The sequence below is a fragment of the Pundamilia nyererei genome, unplaced genomic scaffold, assembly GCF_000239375.1.
Source record: "Pundamilia nyererei isolate P.nyererei 1_Seehausen unplaced genomic scaffold, PunNye1.0 scaffold00148, whole genome shotgun sequence".
NCBI classification, from domain to species: Eukaryota; Metazoa; Chordata; class Actinopteri; order Cichliformes; family Cichlidae; genus Pundamilia; species Pundamilia nyererei.
The window spans coordinates 694,218-715,713 of NW_005187549.1; the positions used below are offsets into that span (position 1 = coordinate 694,218).

Consider the following 21,496-nt stretch of genomic DNA (forward strand, 5'->3'; position numbering starts at 1 on the left):
AGAAAATCACTTAAAGTGCTTGTATGAATGCGTGTGGATGAGTGAATCAGGCAAGTTGTGTGAAGCACTTTGACTTCTCAAGTAGAGTAGAAAAGAGCTATATAACACCTGTTTATTTAATAACCAGACACTAACAAAACAATAGACATACATTTCATTAAAATGTAGTTCCTGACAGTGGAATTTTCCATCAGTGACTGACTTACTTGTCTGTCTATATGGCTGTATGTTTTCCTCAGGACTGAACAAATAATACCACTTGTCATAAATCCATTCTCTAGCCCTGTTGGATTATTATTTTCTACAGCATCACATCACAAAGAGTTTAACTACAATACCACTCACACATTTGTAAAAAGTAATTGTGAACAATAACTAAAAAGTAAAAATGTATTTTAATGAACTGAGACACAGGTTACCCAACTATCTGTTTATATTTAAAATATCTGTGCTCATTCTGCAGCAACTTTGGGGGCCATTAATAATGGTAAGCAACAAAGAGAATTTTATTCTCATGGTTTTGGTCTTCATCATTTTTTTTAAACTCAGTCCATGATTAAAGGTGTGGCTGCTTTCACATCAAGTGGGTGGCAAAACAGGAAGCTGTTGCATGGGGCTAGTGCAAACTGGGTTTTGGCATAAATGAAGTCCTGTCTGTACAGGCTGGGCCATTTGTATGGATACACCGTAATAACATGGGAATGGTTGGTGATATTAAAGTCCTGTTTGTGGCACATTAGTATATGTGAGGGGGCAAACTCCTCAAGATGGGTGGTGACCATGGTGGCCATTTAGAAGTCGGCCATCTTGGATACAACTTTTGTTTTTTCAATAGGAAGAGGGCCGTGTGACACATCAAACTTATTGGTAATGTCACAAGAAAAACAATGGTGTGCTTGGTTTCAATGTAACTTTATTCTTTCATGAGTTATTTACAAGTTTCTGACCACTTATAAAATGTGTTCAATGTGCTGCCCATTGTGTTGGATTGTCAATGCAGCCCTCTTCTCCCACTCTTCACACACTGATAGCAACACCGCAGGAGAAATGCCAGCACAGGCATCCAGTATCTGTAGTTTCAGGTGCTGCACATCTCGTATCTTCACACCATAGACAACTGCCTTCAGGTGACCCCAAAGACAAAAGTCTAAGGGGGTCAGATCAGGAGACCTTGGGGGCCTTTCAACTGGCCCACGACGGCCTTGAGGTTTCCATTGATGAAGAATGGACCCACTATCGTTGTACCCCATATACCACACCAAACCATCAGTTTTGTTGTTCCAACAGTCTTGGAGGGATCCATCCAATGTGGGTTAGTGTCAGACCAATAGCAGTGGTTTTGTTTGTTAACGTCACCATTCACATAAAAGTTTGCCTCATCACTGAACAAAATCTTCTGCGTGAACTGAGGGTCCTGCTCCAATTTTTGATTTGCCCATTCTGCAAATTCTGTGCACCAATCTGGGTCATCCTCGTTGAGATGCTGCAGTAGCTGGAGTTTGTAAGGGTGCCATTTGTGAGTAGCTAATATCCGCCGAAGGGATGTTCGACTAATGCCTCTCTCCAGTGACATTCGGCGAGTGCTACGCTGTGGGCTCTTGCTGAACAGCCACTGATGTTTCTTCATTAGTGACAGTTTTTTTGTGTCTACATTTTGGCAAATCCAACACTGAACCAGTTTCACAAAACTTATCAAGCAGTTTGCTGACTGTAGCATGGGAGATGGGTGGTCTCGTAGGGTGTCTTGCATTGAAATCAATGACCCGGTTACTGCGTTCACCAGATTTCAACACAATTTCGATCCGCTCCTCACGTGTTAACCTCTTTGACATGTCAATGGCTGTGAACGAAGAGAAACTTGTAAATAACTCATGAAAGAATAAAGTTACGTTGAAACCAAGCACACCATTGTTTTTCTTGTGACATTACCAATAAGTTTGATGTGTCACAAAGTTGTATCCAAGATGGCCGACTTCTAAATGGCCACCATGGTCACCACCCATCTTGAGGAGTTTGCCCCCTCACATATACTAATGTGCCACAAACAGGACTTTAATATCACCAACCATTCCCATGTTATTACGGTGTATCCATATAAATGGCCCACCCTGTATTTACAAAAAGAGTGCAATGAAAAGTTTGTGTGCAGTGAAAACTCAGAGATTTTTGTGACTGACCCTGTTGCATGGACATTTCTCTCAGTTCCTGAAGGGCCAAAATATAGTGTGAATTTTTATTGTATAAATAATATTTAAAACCACCTTATCACCCAAATATGATCACTTGAGGTTAAAGAAGAACTAAGATGTGATGGTCAAAACACTAACATTAGGCTTTAAAACATTCATTCATTTCATTTGTGTTTCTCATTAGTTTTTCTGTTGTGAGTGATTACATACGGCAGCTACTTGTGTACACACACTGGATTTTTGCATTCAGACTTGTTTGTTGTAAAGCTGTTTGTTACTCAAACTGGCATTTAATTGATTCATATGACATTTTTTTGACTTTCATCCAGCATCTTAAGCACTTTAGGGATCCCAGGTGTTGAAATAAAATAAATTTCACTGGAGCAGAGCAAGTCATGCTCCACTTTAAAGTGAACGCTGTAGGAACAGTTATCCTGCACATCATTGTATGTTATGACAAAGAGGTAGAGACAGAATGAAATAAATGCATTTTCAAACTTGGTTTCGCTGTGAAGTGTTGGCACAGGTTTGCTGTTGTCAAGTTCTCTAATGGACTTAATAAGCTGACAGGGTGTTACCATAGTTACCAAATGATTTGCACGAACAGAAGCTATGTCACTTATACAGATGGCTTATTATAAGATGCACCAGAGTTGTCTGTGAAGGTTCTCAGTCATCCAGGTCATCGTAGTCTAAGGAGCTTGGAAAGAAAAGCGTCTGGAAATCCAGACGCTTTTCTTTCCAAGCTCCTTAGAATGCACCAGAGTTCAATTCACAGCTTTCACAGCAGCCCTAACAAACTGTTGGCAGTGTTACATTAGCAATTTCTCTACAGTAGAAGTAAGTTAATCGTGATTGTAGCATGAGAACTTGTTCTATATTTCTTTCTATATTTTCTATGTTGAAAAAAATGCCCAAATGGATCAAAAAGAAATCTGTGAGCAAAAGCTTCTGCTGCAGGTCTAATAACAATTATTAGTCAACAGACAGCTTAAAAAAATTCTTCCCTGAAAAGCCAGACGCTGTCCTTGCCCGTTGTGAAAAATCCTACCACCTGCGTCTTTGTGAATGTTTTCTGGGTATGTGTGAAGCATTTTATTTTATCAACATTTTTGTGCTCTCCACAACACAAACACAGCACAGAGAAGCTGACAGTTATTTTGAGAAATGCAGAAAAACACAAACTGAAGCTAAAAAAACGCAGTGCTAAGTGCTATCTAAGCGCACTGGAACATGTTGAACATGGCGTATTTATAGGAGGGAGTATTTACAGCCACCATATCTGTTAGGCAATTTGCTTATTATCAGGACAGAAGGGATGTTACCTGCAGTGGACCACCACAGGTCCAGCATCAGGAGGAGTCGAGGCCTTGACCCGGCGCAGGAAAGCCAACAGGCCCGTAGCGTGGTACGGCACGCCGTGCTCAGGCCAAGAGGTGAAGTGGAACTGGCACACTTCGTGTTTGGCAGGGTAACCTCTCTAAAACAAACAATGAGTCAGGTGTAATGTGAAGTGATGATTATAAGAAGTGAAATAGCTGAAATAAAAAAGACATGAGAGCTGAGCTGCTGGGTACAAATGACGCACACCGGCCACACTCACAGGTTTGATATAAAAATAATGCAAGAGTATGACTCACCCTCTCCATGGCAAAGGTGCGCACAGTGTACTCTGCAAGTGTTTCAGTCTTCAGCAGTGTTATCTTGATGTCACCGTAGAGCTCTGTGTCATCGGGCCAATACTTACAGCACTTCATCTGAACAAAGAAAGTTCAGTTACAGGTTAAATACAGTTAATGTATGGCTGAATTAATATAACCAGGTATTAATTCAGCTCAGCTCAGTTATAATCACGTCACAGTGTTTTATATCATAAGGTAAGGAAGCTACAGTGACAGTGAAAATCTTAATAATCAGACGACGTCCTCTATGAATGAACACTTGGCGAAAGTGGGAAGAAAAACCTCCGTTCTTACAGGAAGAAACCTCCAGCAGAATCAGGAAAGACAGGGGCGGCCATCTGCTGTGACCGATGGGGGCGTTGCCCTCTACATCATCAATGTGATTTTATTTCTTAAAAAAACACTAAATAAATAGCACAATGTATTTTGAATTGTACAAAAGTGCTGGACGTAGAACAAGTTCTTAAAATAAAAATCACATTTATATTTCTTAATTCTTTTAATTGACAGAAGGTTTCATAAAATTAATTTAAAATTGATTAATTATTTCACAGTTCAGGCTTTTATATTTTTTTGTCACTGTTAATATGTGACCCTGGCCGACACTTGCTTGGACGTGTGATTGGAAAGTTATTTGAATTTCACAAAAAGAGATGCCGTTCCATTTGTATGCTTTATGTTTCATTTATGCTTCTGGAAGGGAAACAACTGCTAAACTGTAACTTCTATTCTAAAAGCCTGCTTGAAATGTATTGCAGTTTAAAATGAGTGAGAAGCAATCTGTGGAGAAGATTGTGAGGTGCAGGCCTTTCATTTATTTTCATGATTCAAAGCATTCTTTCCAGTAATCTGTCATGCCAACAGTCTATTGAAATGTACACAATACTAAACACAGCTAATTTAAAACTTGCTAGCTAATTTAGGATCCAGAGACTGTAAAGTTAAGAAAAAATGAAAACTTAAATACGATCACTAACTTGAGCTGACACAAGATTTTTGTTTACTATGTACTGAAGTAAAACATTACACTAAAGCAATGTCAATCTAAATGTTCGTTTTAACTAAGCATAGTAAGATTTGCTACAGACACAATCATATTTAGGGTGAAATACATGTTAATATAAAATAGTTACACACAAAATATTTAACAACTGCAAACAGTCAATTACTTTACTGGTTATTAAGATATTTCTTAGGTTTCATTAGAGCAACCCAAGAAACTACTTAGAAAACTACCTAAAAGCTCAGTCACATGAGAGTAAAAATGGGATGGCAACCTCCCTGCAATTTGGGACAAATTGCTGCCCAGAATTTGCATTGATTTTTTTCACATTCAGCAAACAATTGCAAGTAATTTCTGTGACCAAACGGTTGCCCAAAGCCTGAGCATGCGGCACCCTCAACTTCTGGGTAACCACTTTCGATTGCAAGGTGAGTGACAGTGCTACTTGCAGTGCCACTTGGACTGCCTTCTAATTTATAAAATCAGACGAACCAGTCTGAGCCAGTCTCTGCTGATCACTGCAACTCTCTTTAAAATTGGGGACTCAACTTAACTGGTTGCCAGCTGTTTGTATTCTGGTCGCATTCCTATATAAAGGCAAAGTTGTGGAGCACCTGTCTGCACTTATGCCATTTTGCAATTGTCCTGCAGCAAGTGCGTCATTCTTTGTGGAAGAGTTTCTGAAGTTCTCTCTCAACTGTATGAGCTTCTGAATGTATACAGGTAATGTGAATTTCTGTGTAGATTGCAACATGTTTGCAACAGATGCCAAATTATTACAGTTCACTGTTGTATTACAACAAACCAAATTGCATGTAATCAGCAATTTGTTCTCATTCAACTGCAAACCGACATGTCCTCATGCACCAGAGCTGCTCTGAAGATGTAGATCATGTGCCCGAGGAACCGTTTCAAAGGCAAAGAGATCACTGCAAACATTTTGCAGTAAGTTTGGTTGTGTTGTGGGCTGTTTTTGCTGGTGTGACTGTAGTATAACAGTTTGTGGTATCCCAACAGTATGCCCTTTTCTGTTCACTACCAATAATGCTTCCCTAACTGAGGTATATTTCTTAGTTATGATATTTTAGGAATTGTACAGTTGCTTTTGTATACATTTTGAGTACAAACTGTAGCTTTCTGCATTCAGCAGATAGGAAGAGTATAAGCGTCTACTGTATTCCAGTACTTCACCATAGGCCTTCATCAACATCAAAGCTCTGACCTTGGACCACAGCCACCAAAGTAAAAGGTGATCACTCATGATCAGACAGCTGCTGCCATTTCCTCCCACAAAAACAGAGTGGAGCAGCTCTTCTAATATATAGCCCCTGATAAAGGGAACTTCAGAATCCATCTCTCCATTCATCTTCACAGGCGGCTAAAGAGGTCACAGGACAAAGGCGAGGGAAACCTACCCTGCCCACCTCCACCAGCTTGGTGATCATGACAATGCTGAAGCAGTTCTCCTGCCAAACCATCCGCCAGAAATCGTAGATCATCTCTTGCTTGGGGCCTGTGGAGGAGGAGATACACAACAGAGTTACAAGTGGAAGAGTGGAAACAGGGAGGAAGAGGAAGAGAAGTTACAGAAGGAGAGAGGACGATATGGAAGGATGAGAGATGATAATAAGTCAGAGAAAATAGCAGCAATAACCATCAATGTACAGGCAGTGTGTAATCCATGCCAGGGAATAGAGTAACAATGTGTCATTCATGAACTATTGCCCGCTCTCTGTTCTAATACTACGGAGAAATGTCATTTCAATACACCCACAAATCCTCCGCCATTGTGCAAATAAGCTTCTGTGTTGCCTTTCCCAGGCACCAGTGGCTGACACAAATCACAGCTTCCAGGAGAAGATGACACTTTCATTGATTTCATTACACTGTTGTGTTAATAATATCACAAGGTCCTCCTTCATACTGACTCCTTTGCCAAACGCACTACATGTATTTCAGCGAACCAAGTATGGATTCATTTCAGCCCACACAGTTTGTCTAACAGAAATATCATCTTCTTTCATGTAACTGCTCTAAATGTCTTTGTATGCAAAAACATTCACATAGTAATTTTTCCTGTGTAAATCTGGGCCCGAGATCACAACTGAACCTCACAGACACTTAAATCATCAGGCTGATGATATTTGACATTTTCTGTACGAAATGAAGAGTCACTACTACTAAGCTATGACTGCATAATCAGATTCTTACACATCTTAGTCCTCTTTGCATGGAGCTTCACTGCTGTCCAGAAAATGTTACAAAACATGAGTGGGCCACACTTTGGCAGCGGTTAACAAAAAAAACCACAAACTACACACTGCTTGAAATTCTCTTTAAAGCAGCAAATACATTTTTTTTTTAGAAAACTACCGGAAATACCCTTAAAATGCAATTATTTCCTTGATAAAGTTGTCATGATCCTGGGCCATGTTGGCCCAGCATTCTCAGTTCCATGTATTTTGTTCCTTATTTGACTTCCCCTTGTGACTTTTACCCCCTGTGTGCCCCTCTGTGTATCTGTGAGCCCTCGTTTCTCTCGTGTTTTATTCCATGTTTTCCCCCAGCCCGTTATGTCTGTGCTCTCCCCGTGCTCCCTCTCTCCTCCTGTCTGCGCCTCTGTGTACTTCCTGTTTTACTTTGACAGTCTCCCGTCAGTATGCGTCATGTTGTGTTGCTCCTGCCCTGTCTCGTTACGATTATCTGTGTCAGCTGTATACATATTATTAAGCTGTAATACGTGTACATACATATTAAGTACATATTATTCAAATCTTGAGATATATGTAGGAAAGAACAAGCACACATGAAGTGAAAAAAAATCCTCTCAAAGCTGGGACTAACACAAAAACTTCCACTGAGGCACATATGATAATGGACTTCAAGATTGTGTGTGATGCTGTTAACTTTGTACTACCCACTTTCTGCCGTGGCCAAACAAATTTCCCACGTGTGGGACTAACAAAGGTTTATCTTATATTATTTTATCTTCTCTAATATCTTATCTTATCTGACCTTCCAGTCTGTCCGTGCAAACTCACTGGCCACAGTTCACCAGTGTTTGTCTCAGCAGATTCACAGATTTACTGGGAAATAGAAATATAGATGCACTGTACGTGCGGGTGGTCAGAAATTAACTTTCTGTAATGTTCATATTGATTAAGCCTCCAAATCCTTTTAATAAACTCCTGCAAACGAATTCAAATATTCCCCTTTGACTGTGATCTCCAAACGTAGATATGTCAGGTAGTTTCGTGTCCTGACACTGAGATTAAAAAGAGCAGCCTGACTGTTTAAAGTCAACTGTGTGAGAAACAACAGTGTGAGATGTGAAAAAACATTGATCACTTAATCGCTTGCTTAGAATGCAATGTTCTGGTTGGAAGCCTTGGGTCCTGGTATTCCTGCAAGCATAATTCCATACAACCCTCCCACCTGAGCTCCACCCCCTGGATCAATGACCTGTCGGCAGCAGAACCCTCCCAGCAGAGCAATGTGCCCCTCACGTAGTGGAGAAACTGCTGAGGTAGAGTTCAAGGAACACAGCGAAGTTTTTTCCACAAACTTCAAGAAGTCCAGTGACCCTTAAAGTTTATATCTGAAAGAGCTGAAACAATGAATGCTTGTACACACTGGCTACCAAAAAGGCACTTCAAAAGTCCGCCCTGCCAAAGGAGAGAGAGAGAGCGCAGAGAGCTTCAGGTGTTTTTCTTTTGTTTTTAATAACTCTAATTTGTGTAAAAATTAAATGAGAAAGGCGATACAGGGTTTCTGAGGCTTTGTGTTTCAACAGATAAATAAATAGAAAGAGATATAAAGCAGTGCTTGTTTCACAGCTTTTATTTGCACAGTTGTGGAATCAAAAAGCATGCCTTTGACTACATGCCCCGGGGCAAACATGCAAAGACAACAGGAGGAGGAACAGCGTTACTTGCCTGTTAAAATCAGAGCATGACAAGAGCTCTGGCTTTCGTAACAGCCGTGTACTGGTCTGTATTGATTCCAGTCAACCCAAGGTGAGTCAGCTCCAGCCTGAGTACGTTTTAAAGTGCGCACGTGGGCAGCTACTTTAACCACTGTTTTTCCTCCTCCTTACGGGTTATTCATGGCTCGCCCCCCTGTTAGCGATTGCTGCAGTCTTATTTTATGTGTATTAGATATGCGAGATGATAATTTTTCAGCAGTAGGAGAAGCGCACTAATACATCACCAGAGGGAGGGGACAGTCAGGCGAGAGATGGATCATGTTTGATCCCAGCAGCTGGGTAAATCTGTATGCACGGCATAACTTACTGCCACTGTGGACCGGAGTTTGTGGAGTACACTTAGCATTTCTCCTCCCTGTCTGCCTCTCCTATCACCCGTCTCCTCCCGCTCCCCTGGACATAATAGAGAGCTAGCCCAAAGCACCTGCTGCAAGAGCTCAGCTGTCTTACGACTCATCTAAGATACAACAAATCAAACCCAACACATCGCCACAGCTGACCACCCGGGGCTCACGGCACACGTATGCACAGCATGATGCTAGGAGTGTGCAGAGTGTGAGGGGCAAATTGCAGCTTTAATGATGAGTCACTGTACGTACACTCTACAGCAGCGGTCTCCAACCTTTTTTGCGCCACGGACCGGTTTATGCCCGGCAATATTTTCACGGACCGGCCTTTAAGGTGTCGCAGATAAATACAACAAAATAAAACTAGTACCAGTACCGAAAAAAAGAAAATTTATTCATAACACACGTGAAAAGACCCAGGAAAACCGAGTAAACGATAAAAACGACAATAAAATAACGCTGAAAACCGATAAAAACCCTGAAAACTATACATTTCACACCTGAGCCTCAACTCTCGCGGTCCGATACCAAACGACTCACAGACGGGTCCGAGGCCCGGGGGTTGGGGACCGCTGCTCTACAGTACATGAGTCTCACAGCTAAAGTAATGCTGTTACCTCCTCAACTATAACTTATTTCCATAGTGTTATTTATAATTTCAGCTAGTTTTACATTTTACATATTTATGAATTGATTATGATTGTGTATGTACTACCTGGGCCCAAGTCCTCAGTTTAGGTTGATGGCATTTTTTTAGTAGAAAAAGGCAAATGGCCTAAACACGTATTGAGCTGCAGTTTGGGGAAGGCCTCGGAGGGAACTGGCGGCAGTTCCCCATGTACTAATGAGAAGTGAATGAATTGATAAAGGGGAGAAAGGGTAGGGCCCAAAAACAAGAGCAAACAGCTTGTAGAATTAGGGAGGGAAGGGGGGGGTCATATATAGATAAGAACCGGAAGGGGCGTGTTTGGAGGCGTGGTCCCGCTCCTGAAATTCAGATAGATTCAGATCTCCAAAAAATGAAACATATGGTAACTTAGGAACCCAAACTCATGAATATATTAGACTGCAATTGAAAATGGAGATAAAATAGACTTTCAGCAAACAGCAAATAAAGCAGCAACCTTCTGATCATTAAAGAGCAAATGTGTTTCAGAACTGAGTCCCCACTGAAGGACGCTGAAAGTGTCCAGGAAACAAAACTTTAAGACCTGCTTAAAAAAAAAAGAAGTGTTGATGTCTATCGCTAATTTCTTTCTTCATGCCTTCATCACAACTCTATAGGAGAAGAGAAAAACAATAAGAAATTGTATTTTTATATAACAACCATTTAAATTGAATTATTGCTTGAAGTTATGCATGATTAAACTTAGTTCCACTAAGTTAATAGTGACACAGGCAATTATAGCAGCTAGTTTTCATTAAACTTATATTTAATATATTCAAAAAGTAATTTTCTCAACAAAAATATATCTCGCTTTGTGCTGTAAGTTGCATTTAACAACTTACAATGTAAAGCGCTGATAAAGTCTGAGGTTGTCAGACCTAAGGCTGGATATCAGAGAATAATCAGTTATTTTCCATTTTAAATTAATTAATTGAATTTGAGCATCAACTACAGAGTTTGGAGCAATTTTTTTTTATTTCTCCATCAATGACAACAGAAAAAAAAGAATTTTAAAAGTGTATCATATTTGTGCGAGACTGGAAAGTCAAATTAACTCATGTTAGGTTAGAGCAGGGAAACAAATAAGAGCTGATCATAGTTTAATGGATTCAATTGAGCTTAATAATATTTTTGAAAAAATGGCTCGATTATTCTTTTTACTGCTTTTTTCCACAATATAGAACAGTTATGTGTTAAACCAGTGTTGCAAAGATGCTCCGACAAACTAGTTTTATCTGTTGTGGCTCACTACTTGCAGAGCTGCAGTGTAAGTCAAGTCAAGGTGAAGACACAGAAGCAGTTACAGGTAAGAGTGAGAGTCCTGATCTGTGTATGAGGCAGAGGGCGACACAACCTTATCTATGCGGGACAGAGTTTTGATAATATCCTTTACCAAAGTACATTTAATTCAATTTCAATTCAGTTTTATTTGTACAGTCCCAAATCACAACAACAGTTGCCTCATTACATCACTACTCTCTATCCTCTGGATCAACAGGAGTTGGTGGAAAATGTCCTTTTGTTAACATGTCAGGATTGTAACAGTCCTGACAGAACCATCCTTCTACTGAACAGAAAACTCAGAGCAGAAAATATTTCCGAGTCCAAAATCGCTCCCAAAATGCTACGTAAAGACAGCTGTGTATTTACTGCCTTATAGACATTTACAACACTATAGGAGTGCCCAATTTTAGGGTACATTTATCAGGATTATTAATATTATTCTATAGTGTCTTCAAAAATTCTACGTTGGAACAAAAAGTTCTTTCTAAGAAAATTACAACATGTAGCTCCACATTTTTCAGCAGTCACGACAAATCTCATTTTCTGGTCAACATTCAGTGAAATGTGAACTGTCCCGTATTCAGCACAGGGAGTGGTAAATGTGTGACTTTGGAGATGCTGTACATTTGACTTGGTTTAAAAAAGGAAAGCCCACTGAACTGGCTATGATTATATTTGGCAATTCCTGGGATTTTGTTGTGGAATGATGCCCCTGTGAGGGGAATTGCAGTGAAAAACTCTGCATATTTGCATCTGTAAAGTGAAAGTGTTAAAGTAAAGGTGCTTATTGGTCTGCCCAGCTGTTTTAATAAACTCATAGTTGTTTTAAAAGATTTATTTTGGGGCATTTAGCTTTGATTTTACAACAGGACAGTAGAGCAGACTTGAACGGAGGGAGAGCGGGTGAATCGACACACAGGAAATGAGCACGGAGCATTCATTTCCAAAATAAAGGAACTCCTCTGTCTCATTCTTCAATTCATTCTCATTCTCATTTTGTGAACTGATTTTCAACCACATCTTAACCCAAAGTAAATTTTTACTTCTACTTGAAAGTCACACTGGCACCCCTTCCACCTCCCGCCTGCGCTCGTGTGTGCACGAAGAGCAAAACGTTAAAGAAAGAGAAGGAGAGAAATTTTCAGAGGTTACTTTTGAGAAGCGGCAGAACTGAGAGCAAAGTGAAAGATGGGAAGAAATCAGAGGGGGATTACAGAGTGAAAAACACATTCAGTGAATAAACAGGATCAGAGTCAGCAGAGAACAGAGAAAATGTCTTGCTCTCTCTCTCAGTGCATGTCTCTCTTTCATTCTGTCTCGCTCTGAGTGAGGGTGTGCCTGAGTGTGCCGCTTGGGAAATGCAGCCTATATAGTGAATCAAAACTACATCAGAGAGATGTTGTGCCACACATGCAGATGGCAGGGAGGAGAGAGACGGAAGCAGAACTTCAGACACAGCGACACTCAGCAGTTTACAGTGTCGGCTGACTGACGGGTACAGTCGGCTGCTCCGAGAGCGTTTCTCACAGATGGAGGAAAAGGCTTGTTTGTGGTGGAAATCCAGATGTGAACGTGATGCAACACGGGCTCCTTGTTGTTTACACATTATTAATTCAGCTAACTCATTTTCATATTGTCAGCTGGGCTGCTGTTGTGCAAAGTGCGCTGCAAACAATCTGAAATACCAGCGGTGACACACTGCTGCTGGGTTTCGTGCCGTACACTCACCTTGAGTGGCAATGAAGTGGTTTGATCGCTGGTAGCCCTGTGGGACAGACAGTGGAGATAAGAAAAAACGAAATCAGACAGAGGGTTAAAAATTACAGGGATACATGATAACGTGAACTCTGGGACCAGCTCGGGCCTTGGTGGGACGCGGTATGCTCCACCTTTGACTGAAGATCTTTCTGAGAACTAATCTGTATGTGTGTGTTTGACCAGCCAAAGATTCTTTGGACTGTTTTTGGGCCCTAGCTCTGGGTGAAGAATCTCACTTGAATTATAATGCAGGAAGAAATGGCATTAATTCAAGTTTCTCTCTGCCTGTCTCCGAGCCAGGTCATTCATTCCAGAGCAAGGGAGCTGCATTTCAAAGGCAGCCTAGTGTGTGCTGCTTTGCATGCAGCCTGGGCTGCTGATCAAAGGTAGATTGACAAGTGAGCGATCTTCAGCTCTGGGAGTAATTCTACCTGAGTGACACTGACTGATCTGGCTGTCTCCTTTCTGCTCTGCTTGGCATTAGTGCAGTTATGATACAGTGTGCACGGCCTGGAAGGCTATTAGTGGCGTTCTGGCCCTCCACCAGGCAAAGACCTGTGTGCTGAATGCAAAGTAGTCGAGCATGATAGATCCCCAGAATTAAGATTAGTGCGCTCTCTCATGAATCGCAGGTAAAGTGATTGCAGCCGCTGTATTCAGTAAACATTTGTAAAAATACTGTACAGACACACACAGAGCGCAGTCCCTGTAGCCCCTCGAGCTCATATACATGTATGCACTACTGAGCAAGCAGGAACACAAATTACATTCCATAACTGTCATGCCGGAGAGCAATGCCGAGATGGATGGTCATCGCTACGAAAGACTGCAGCGAACCCATTCCCATGAGCCTCTGTTGCCGAGTTTCCCCTGAGCTGACCGGTTTCCTGTCTGTCACCTTGGCAACCACAGTTTCCAACAGCAGGCAAGCAGAAAAACACGAAGCGATGTGAATTCACAATGGATTGAAAAGAAAAAGTAAAGACATGCAGACGTGGAACGCGTATCAATTCCATCACAATAAGACGATAAAACGATTCTCAGTTTGTTTTGCTTTGACAAATTTGGCTCGTTCCAACTACAACCTGTGACAAGGAAAACCAGGCCTTCGTGAAATGAACTCATATTCATCATGCATCTCAGAACTGCATATCAGAATCCCGTAGGAACTTTAATCATCCTCGCTGATAGCAGTCAAGGACGTCAGAGACATTTTTGTGTCCTCCTTGCAAAACAGTGAGAATAAGCAATTCAGCCGAGAACCACGGCCTGCATTTGTAAAGCAGTTGCATGAGAAACAAAATAACAGCGGGTGTACGACGAGCTACTTAATCATAAAAAAAAGGCTAAGTATATATTTTAGCAAATCTTACTCATATTATACTCAATACTTTGCTATTGTATTTTAGATTCTAGGGGACACAAATTATTCCTGTTTGAAAGAAAACCAGAAAGAAACATCCTGTGGAGTTCTTTGTGTAAATGGAACAATTACAGTACATCCCACTCAAAAGCTGCTACAAGATGTTTGCACCAATCTTATTATTATCTTAAAAAAAGAAACAGCTCCTAATATGTGCACTCCCGTTAAAATCATTTTCCTCATGCTGGTAATGGTAAATAGAAAGCCTTTCCTAGAAATTCTATTTCTTTTTACTCGAATCATGTAGGCAGCAGCAAAATGTGAATCGCTTTGTTGGAAGTCATCTCCTACTGTTGCATGTGTGTCCTGCTCTCAGTAGTACTTCGAACAGCAAAACAGAATCTGCCCATCAATTCATGCAGAGCTTTCATACATGGTTGAAAATTTGGACAGAACTGCCCTTATTAACTGCAGACCATCATAACATTGATGATATATGACTGAATTTCGGGGTGAGGAGTCTAAAATTGGATCAAACTATAATGTTGCCCATCTGTTCTATCTGTCCTGACTCCACTGAAGTATCTTCTCCACTGCAATAAATTCTCTAAATAAATACTTTAAATAGCAGTTCTCTGCTGCTTTCAGGTAAAAACTGCCTGCAAAATGTAATTCAGATAAGTTCTCATCACCACTTCAGCGAACTCATTGTTCTGTCAGCGTTTGATTTGACAGACGTGTCATTTAGCGTTTTGATTTGTGAAGACGTGCAGCTTCAGATGCTTTTGTAGCTATACTTCAGGTATAGTTCAGGAAGTAAACTGTTTGCTTATTGCCATGAAATAGATTTGACATTTAGCTAATATGGATGATTTAAGACTACTTGACACAACACACACAACTGTCAAATAACATTTTCACATCTTTAATTACAATATTCATCTTTTTTCTTCTCCTGACACGCCGGTGTGTGATTAATTAACCCAAAGATGACCTGCTGTGATATGAAACAAGGTCGCAGCAGTCAGATATCGTAAATTAACAAAAGTCTGAGATTTTATATAGAAACGGGTCAGAGCCCAGAGCCAGACAGCCCGCGAGACTGCGACAGCAGAGATGCATCAAGCTCAGCTGTTTCATCAACATGTGCATATCTATGACAGGCAGTTAGAAAGTTTGTTATTTTGGTGTGCTTTCGTGGCTTACTACCAGGTTAGCTTTTAGTCGAGCCGACGATGACATGTATTTTGTGAAGATAATTGTGTTTTTTTTGTTTTATAGTGTGATCTTGCACCTACTATCTTACTCTGAGATGCCTGATAAATATGGGCTCTCATACTATTGGAAAAGCAGGGTTTTCTTTACTTTTCACTGTCACTGTATATATTTACAATGCCTCCTGTCATACTGTGTGTGTATAAACATGAGCTTTGACCTCATCTTTTTTCCTCTGTAGTATTCTATCAGCCATTTTATACAAAAAAACTGAGACTGATGTTAAGCAAAAACTCAAGGTGAGCATTTGACTATGGATGAGACTGCTACGGTCAGTTTGGGAGAAAAAAGTTAAAACTCAGAGGAACAGTGAGGGCTAAAAGTGGAAAGGCTCAGCAGCTCAGAGAGGAAAAGCAAAGGAGGATCTGCCAGAAAAGAAGAAGAAAAGCCGTGGAGGGCTGGCAGGGAGAGCCAGAGGAGGCGGCATGAAAAGAAGAAGATGGAAAGCAGAAGAGAAGCAAGATACTTACTTCCCTGTTTATCCGAATCTAAGAGATGCCAAAAGGTTGAAAACAAGGGAGGGTGGGGAACAGAGAGAGATATAGAAGGAAAGTAGGGGAGGAAATAAGAGCTAGTTAATGTGATTAAAGACCAGAAGAAAAGGGTTATGAAATGGTTAGAAAGCAGTTTGCACTGGAAACCTGTGGAGAGAATAATGTCCAGAAATCTTTCATTTCCATGTTTTTGCGATAAAGGCCAACTCTTGTTATATAGCAACCGCAGTCTTTTAGTCATTTGTCTTGCAGGAAGAGAATGGGAAGTTCAATCATATGTCTTTACTTAGATTGTTAAAGACGGGCAAAAAAGATAAAAGAGTGCAGCAGCAGGTCATCATCCGAGAGCAGTAAAAACCCAGCATTATCCAAGCTCTTAATAACATCAATGACACTTTAATAGGTTCTGCAGAGAAGGAGGGAACATGGTGCCTTAGGAACTACACAATGTTACTCAATACATGCTATGAATTGTTCATAAAGTTGCAGTGAATTCAGAGATTCCATAGAAGTTATGTCCAGTCTGGATAAATTCTTATTTAATTTGTGGGTTAGGGTTGTGTAAGAAAACAAATGAAGAGGGTGGAGTGGTATATATGCCATAACCACAGTTTTGCCTTAAATTAATAAAATTGTGTAGACTTTTTGACAGTCTAACGTAACAAAGATACCAGGTTTTTTTAAGGCAGAAAATACAGTTTCTGTGTTAATTTTATGGTGAACTAAGCTGAGATCTGGGAACACAGAGACACTGCAAAAAAAGTTTGAGCAACAAAACTAGTCTGAAAGTCACAGTTTATAATAAAACTAAGCATTTGGCCAAAATAATCTTTACAGGTTAAAAATATCATTTTGATTACAGGGCTTGTGCATACTGGTGGATTAACCATTGCAGAAATATTCAATAATAGTAATTACCAATATTATTAATTTTGGGCAGCTGTTCCATAAACCGTACATTGGATGGTGGTTTTAATACATTTGCTAAACACTGCATGTACTGTGTTACTATTTGCAGCATTATTGCAAATCGAGAAAGCCAAAAACTAAATTACATTCTAAATGATGCAGCTTAAAGTTGAATAAACTAAGCTGATGAAACCGGAATTGTTCTTTAATGGTGCTTTGAGTACCATGCAAAATAATCTTGGTCAGATTGCCTTCCCCAGGTGACGCACAATGACAAGCGAGACAATGATAAATATGGTATATTGAGCTTTTTGCTAAACCAGAATTTTATCTCGAGCTTTTTGATTGGTTTGCTCAGCCATTCTCAAACTTCCATTTAATCGAAAGCGACCAACTGTAACTGGCATCACTTCCCGAGTGCCTAACAGAATATCAAAGTCCGCTGAAATTTAATTGCATCTTTTGGAGTTACATCTGTCAGCCTAGATGGCAAAAACAAGGTTCATCTAAAGATTTTACAAAATAATGTCATGTCTTGCTACCCCTGCAAAATGAAAGACATGCAAATGTGCACGTGAATGAGTGAGAAGACTACTAAACTTTTCAGTTTAACCTTTAAAAAAAGCAACGTTCCATTATTCCAGCCTTGGCCTCCTCCATGAATCATTTGGAATCATTTCACTGCAGTATTTTGAGCCAAGGGTCTTGGCATGACATGCAAGTGGTGCTGTAGCCTGCACAGTTAATGGCACAAAGGTCCTTGGAGCACTCGTTCTAATGGAGCCATCATGGAGCACTAAAGGGGATGAAGTGGCCACACAGTTCTACCCGATGGGACTCGCGTATGCTGAGTCAGGCGACCACAACCACAAATCTGCCCCTTACGTTGTCTTTTGTTCACAAAACAATTGCTAAAACAAAGGGTGCGACAGAGCAATCAGCCTATTATACGGGCTCATATTAAACCTGAGATTAATACTTCAGCAGACTACATGAAGGGAAGACTGTGGAGAGCTTTTTCAGAGTCCCCTTGAAGTGACCCTTCTATTTATGAGTGAGCGGCAGAGCTCACAGCCTGACCTGCGCTGAAGGAAAAGTCCTTCAGACACTGTTGCTCCATCTAATGCAAAGCTGCAGAGATTGCATCTCAAGGGAGAGCAAACTGCTGCTGGGACTGGAGAGGCTCCCTGAGACACTCATTCGAGCTGAACTGTAGGTGAGATCACAAAATCTGAAAGTATATGAAAGGATCAACTGAGTTATATTGGGTCCAATTTCAATGCTCAATATTGCCTTACAAAAGCACTTGGGCAAGGCCTGCTGCTCAGAGCTTATAGGCTCTTGCTGGAACTTTAGAGATATAGCGATAAAATCTTATTTCAAAGCCTACATGTACTAACACACATAGATATTATGGTACGCTGTGGATGTAGTCATTAAATGATAGTTCGGATTTAGCTGACAGCATGGGGAGGTGACTGCTGGTCAAGCGCCAGGTTAACAAAAACAATAAAAGACAACTAATATGAGCTCTTAAGGCAGAGCTGTATGATCAGCAAGGCCAGAGATGTGGGAGTATGAGGTGACGCAGAAGGAAAAATAAAAGTAAAGGTAACTTACGTCTATGTAGTTGGCATTGACATAATCGGAGCTGGGATCTGCAAGGAGGGAGTGGAGCTTGACTCGATGACGGTCATCTACAACGCATAAAACATCACTTATCAGTATGTAGAGGTATTTGCATCCAGTATATATATATATAAGTATTTTAGTGTTTGATTATTATCTCAGTCTGTCCATTTCCAAAATACTAGAGTACTGATTCTCCACCTGAAGGAAGGGAGGGCGTTTATTGGTTCGTCTGACTGTCTGTTTGCATGTTTGCTAGCAGCCTAACATCCAGAGTTTTTGTCATTTCCAAAGTTAGTGTGATGGTAGAAACCAAATTCAAGTCAAAGGTCGAGATCACACCAAATGTGAAAATCAGTAAAAACTTTATATTATCCACATTTTTTTATGGATCACCTTCAAACTTCAGAGCAATATACCAGGCCTTGGGAGGCATGAGTCTGTAGGCTGGGTAAGCATTTGACCTTGACCTTCATTGTTAGCACTCAAGGTCAAAGGTGACCTTCAAAAAAAAAATGTCAAGAAACTATATCTGGTAATATACAATATCTAAGGGCACGGAGAGAGCTGTAGAACAAACTTATTTTCAGTATGATCCCCTATGAGCCAGTAACACCATAGCAAGCTGAAGTCATCATGTTCTATATTTGAGCATTCCTTGCTTGTTATTCATAGTACATTCATCCTTTTTGAACAATGACTTATACAATTAATAAACTGTCGGGGTTCAGATTTACCTTTGCTGGGTCAAACAAGCCACTGGTGTTGGGTATCGGTTAGCTAATAATAAAGGTATTAATAACTATATTTCTATAGCATTTTTAAAACACACAGTTACAGTTAAGCGAGCATATTCTTACATCCAAACACATGGCCTAATTCATTCCTGCATACACACCTGTACACACATATTAGAAGAACAAAAGACCAACAAATAATGCGTGAAAGATTAAGAGAAGCCAAACTATAGATATAGGGCGTCAGCAGTCAACAGCCAACCGAGCCTGAGTCGAAGAGAAGCTGGAGAGGCCGCCTACAATTATAAGCTCTCAGTAGCTCAGCTATATATACGCAGGACTCTGGCCATGTAGGGCACAGACATTTGGACAAATATTAAACAGTTAAAGATTAATAACTGATTCAACAACAACAGTGGTAATTACTGTTTTAGGACCGATTGATGATCAAATGCTCTGCATATATTTTTCTGGACTACTTTCCCATTCCCCATGATTACATTTGCATTGCCTGGTAATATATTTTGACTCATCTGCCATAGTGAGATAGAGATGCTGCTGCTGTGCTCACAGTGAGTCGCTGTGTACTCTTTCTTTCACAAGGAGGAATGAACAATATCCAGTATGCCTCCTTTACCTAAACTATTGGTTTAACAGAACTAAACTCTACCACTAAAGCAATGGTTTACCTGGATCAGGCGGATTCTGAAAACGATTGAAAAATAATAGAGAAGGATTAGGAGGAAAAGCAAAAGCAGTCGTGACTCCTGCAGATTGCAGTTTCCTCCATTGAGAAGCTTTATGACACAAAAGTAATTTCTGACACTTTTGTATAAGGGCTCTGAAAAATACAATAAGTAAGGCATTTAGTATTCCTCCTATAGAGGCAAACATTTCAAAAACATCATTAAACACACGGTTAAACAATCAATTTTAATTAATCATACCTTAATCACATATTTAACAAGAATCAACAGCCATTCCATTGGGAGTAAAAGCAATTACTGGGCACCTCTGGCTCACAGGATACAGGCAGTGGCATTGTAAAATGGTGATTTACTTTACAGTGTGCATATAAAAAGAAATGGTAAGGTATGCTGTAACTTACAGTAAGGAAAAAAAGTGGAACACACCCAAGCCACGGCGCAAACACAACTCAACACATGGCTCAGTACACAAATACTCACGGTTTAGCAGGCTATCGTGCCTCCCTTTGGTCTTGTCCTTCTTTTTTGTGACATCCCAGCCGTCGAAAAAACTCTGCAGATTAAAGAGAACCAAAAAGTTTTCAGAAACAGAAACAACAGGCAGGGACGATGCGTCTTTTGTGCTTCTTGACACTCAGAATGGGAACAACTTTGCTAATGCACTCCAAAGTGTTACCCTAAGGTCGTCTTAGTAGCTTCAGTGTTATAGCATCTTGCCAAGTCATCAAGAGACATCTGCCACAACATAGCGGGGAGCGACTGAGGCTGAGAGACGACATGCAGACGGCGCTGAGAGATGGCTGCGGCCTTGGAAAGGAGAAGGTGGCCCTCTGCAGTCATTCTCATTCTGAACACAGTGTGGGACTCGCTGCTTGCAGAAGCGGTTGCTATGTAATACCTCGGTGTTAAACTGCCAAACTTGTGACAGCTGTTTATGACATCCATCGACTAAATCTGTTGGTGCAGTGAGATGAGTCATTGAATCTGAATCAATACTATAAGCGAGCAAGATGAAAAAAAATAAATAAATAAAGCATGGGCCTGACATGAGTGGTGTCGTATTCTTTTGCATTTTAAAAACCAGCCTGATCTCTCTGCTGTATCGGTGGGCACATCCAGGCTCTCATACTGAGGCACGCTGTCGCTCGTTTACAGCAGACCAATCTCTCCCGGGCAACGGGTGTTGAATTGGTACCACCTGACATCCGAGGCGAGCAGGAGAAGGAAAGATAATCGGAGGATTATATCAGTCACTGACATCAGCGCTGGTAATGCCTGATTTAATCCTGCTTAACAAACCTGTATTTGTCCAAAACTCCTTGTAGATTTTGGAAACAACATTCTGTTGACCTTCGTGGAGATTTATTCATTTCTGAAAGTATTTGTTTGGGACATTAAGGATTCTGGACTAAAGAAAAAAAAAAAGATAATGCTCGGAAATGCCATTATATCAGTTTTCACTGACTC

At 40.5% G+C, this 21,496-nt stretch overlaps 1 protein-coding gene across 1 annotated transcript in view; it reads right to left on the minus strand.

The window, feature by feature from the left end:
• The window catches only part of LOC102206411 (receptor-type tyrosine-protein phosphatase U-like), a 110,504-nt gene that overhangs the window by 21,537 nt on the left and 67,471 nt on the right, over positions 1 to 21,496 (minus strand). Inside the window, exons 16-22 of the mRNA XM_005744723.1 lie at positions 20,510 to 20,582; positions 18,577 to 18,653; positions 16,024 to 16,041; positions 12,886 to 12,922; positions 6,290 to 6,387; positions 3,830 to 3,946; positions 3,515 to 3,669 (exon numbers count right to left, since the gene is read on the minus strand). Of these exons, the coding sequence (XP_005744780.1) occupies positions 3,515 to 3,669; positions 3,830 to 3,946; positions 6,290 to 6,387; positions 12,886 to 12,922; positions 16,024 to 16,041; positions 18,577 to 18,653; positions 20,510 to 20,582 (575 nt within the window). The remainder of the gene's footprint in view (positions 1 to 3,514; positions 3,670 to 3,829; positions 3,947 to 6,289; positions 6,388 to 12,885; positions 12,923 to 16,023; positions 16,042 to 18,576; positions 18,654 to 20,509; positions 20,583 to 21,496) is intronic.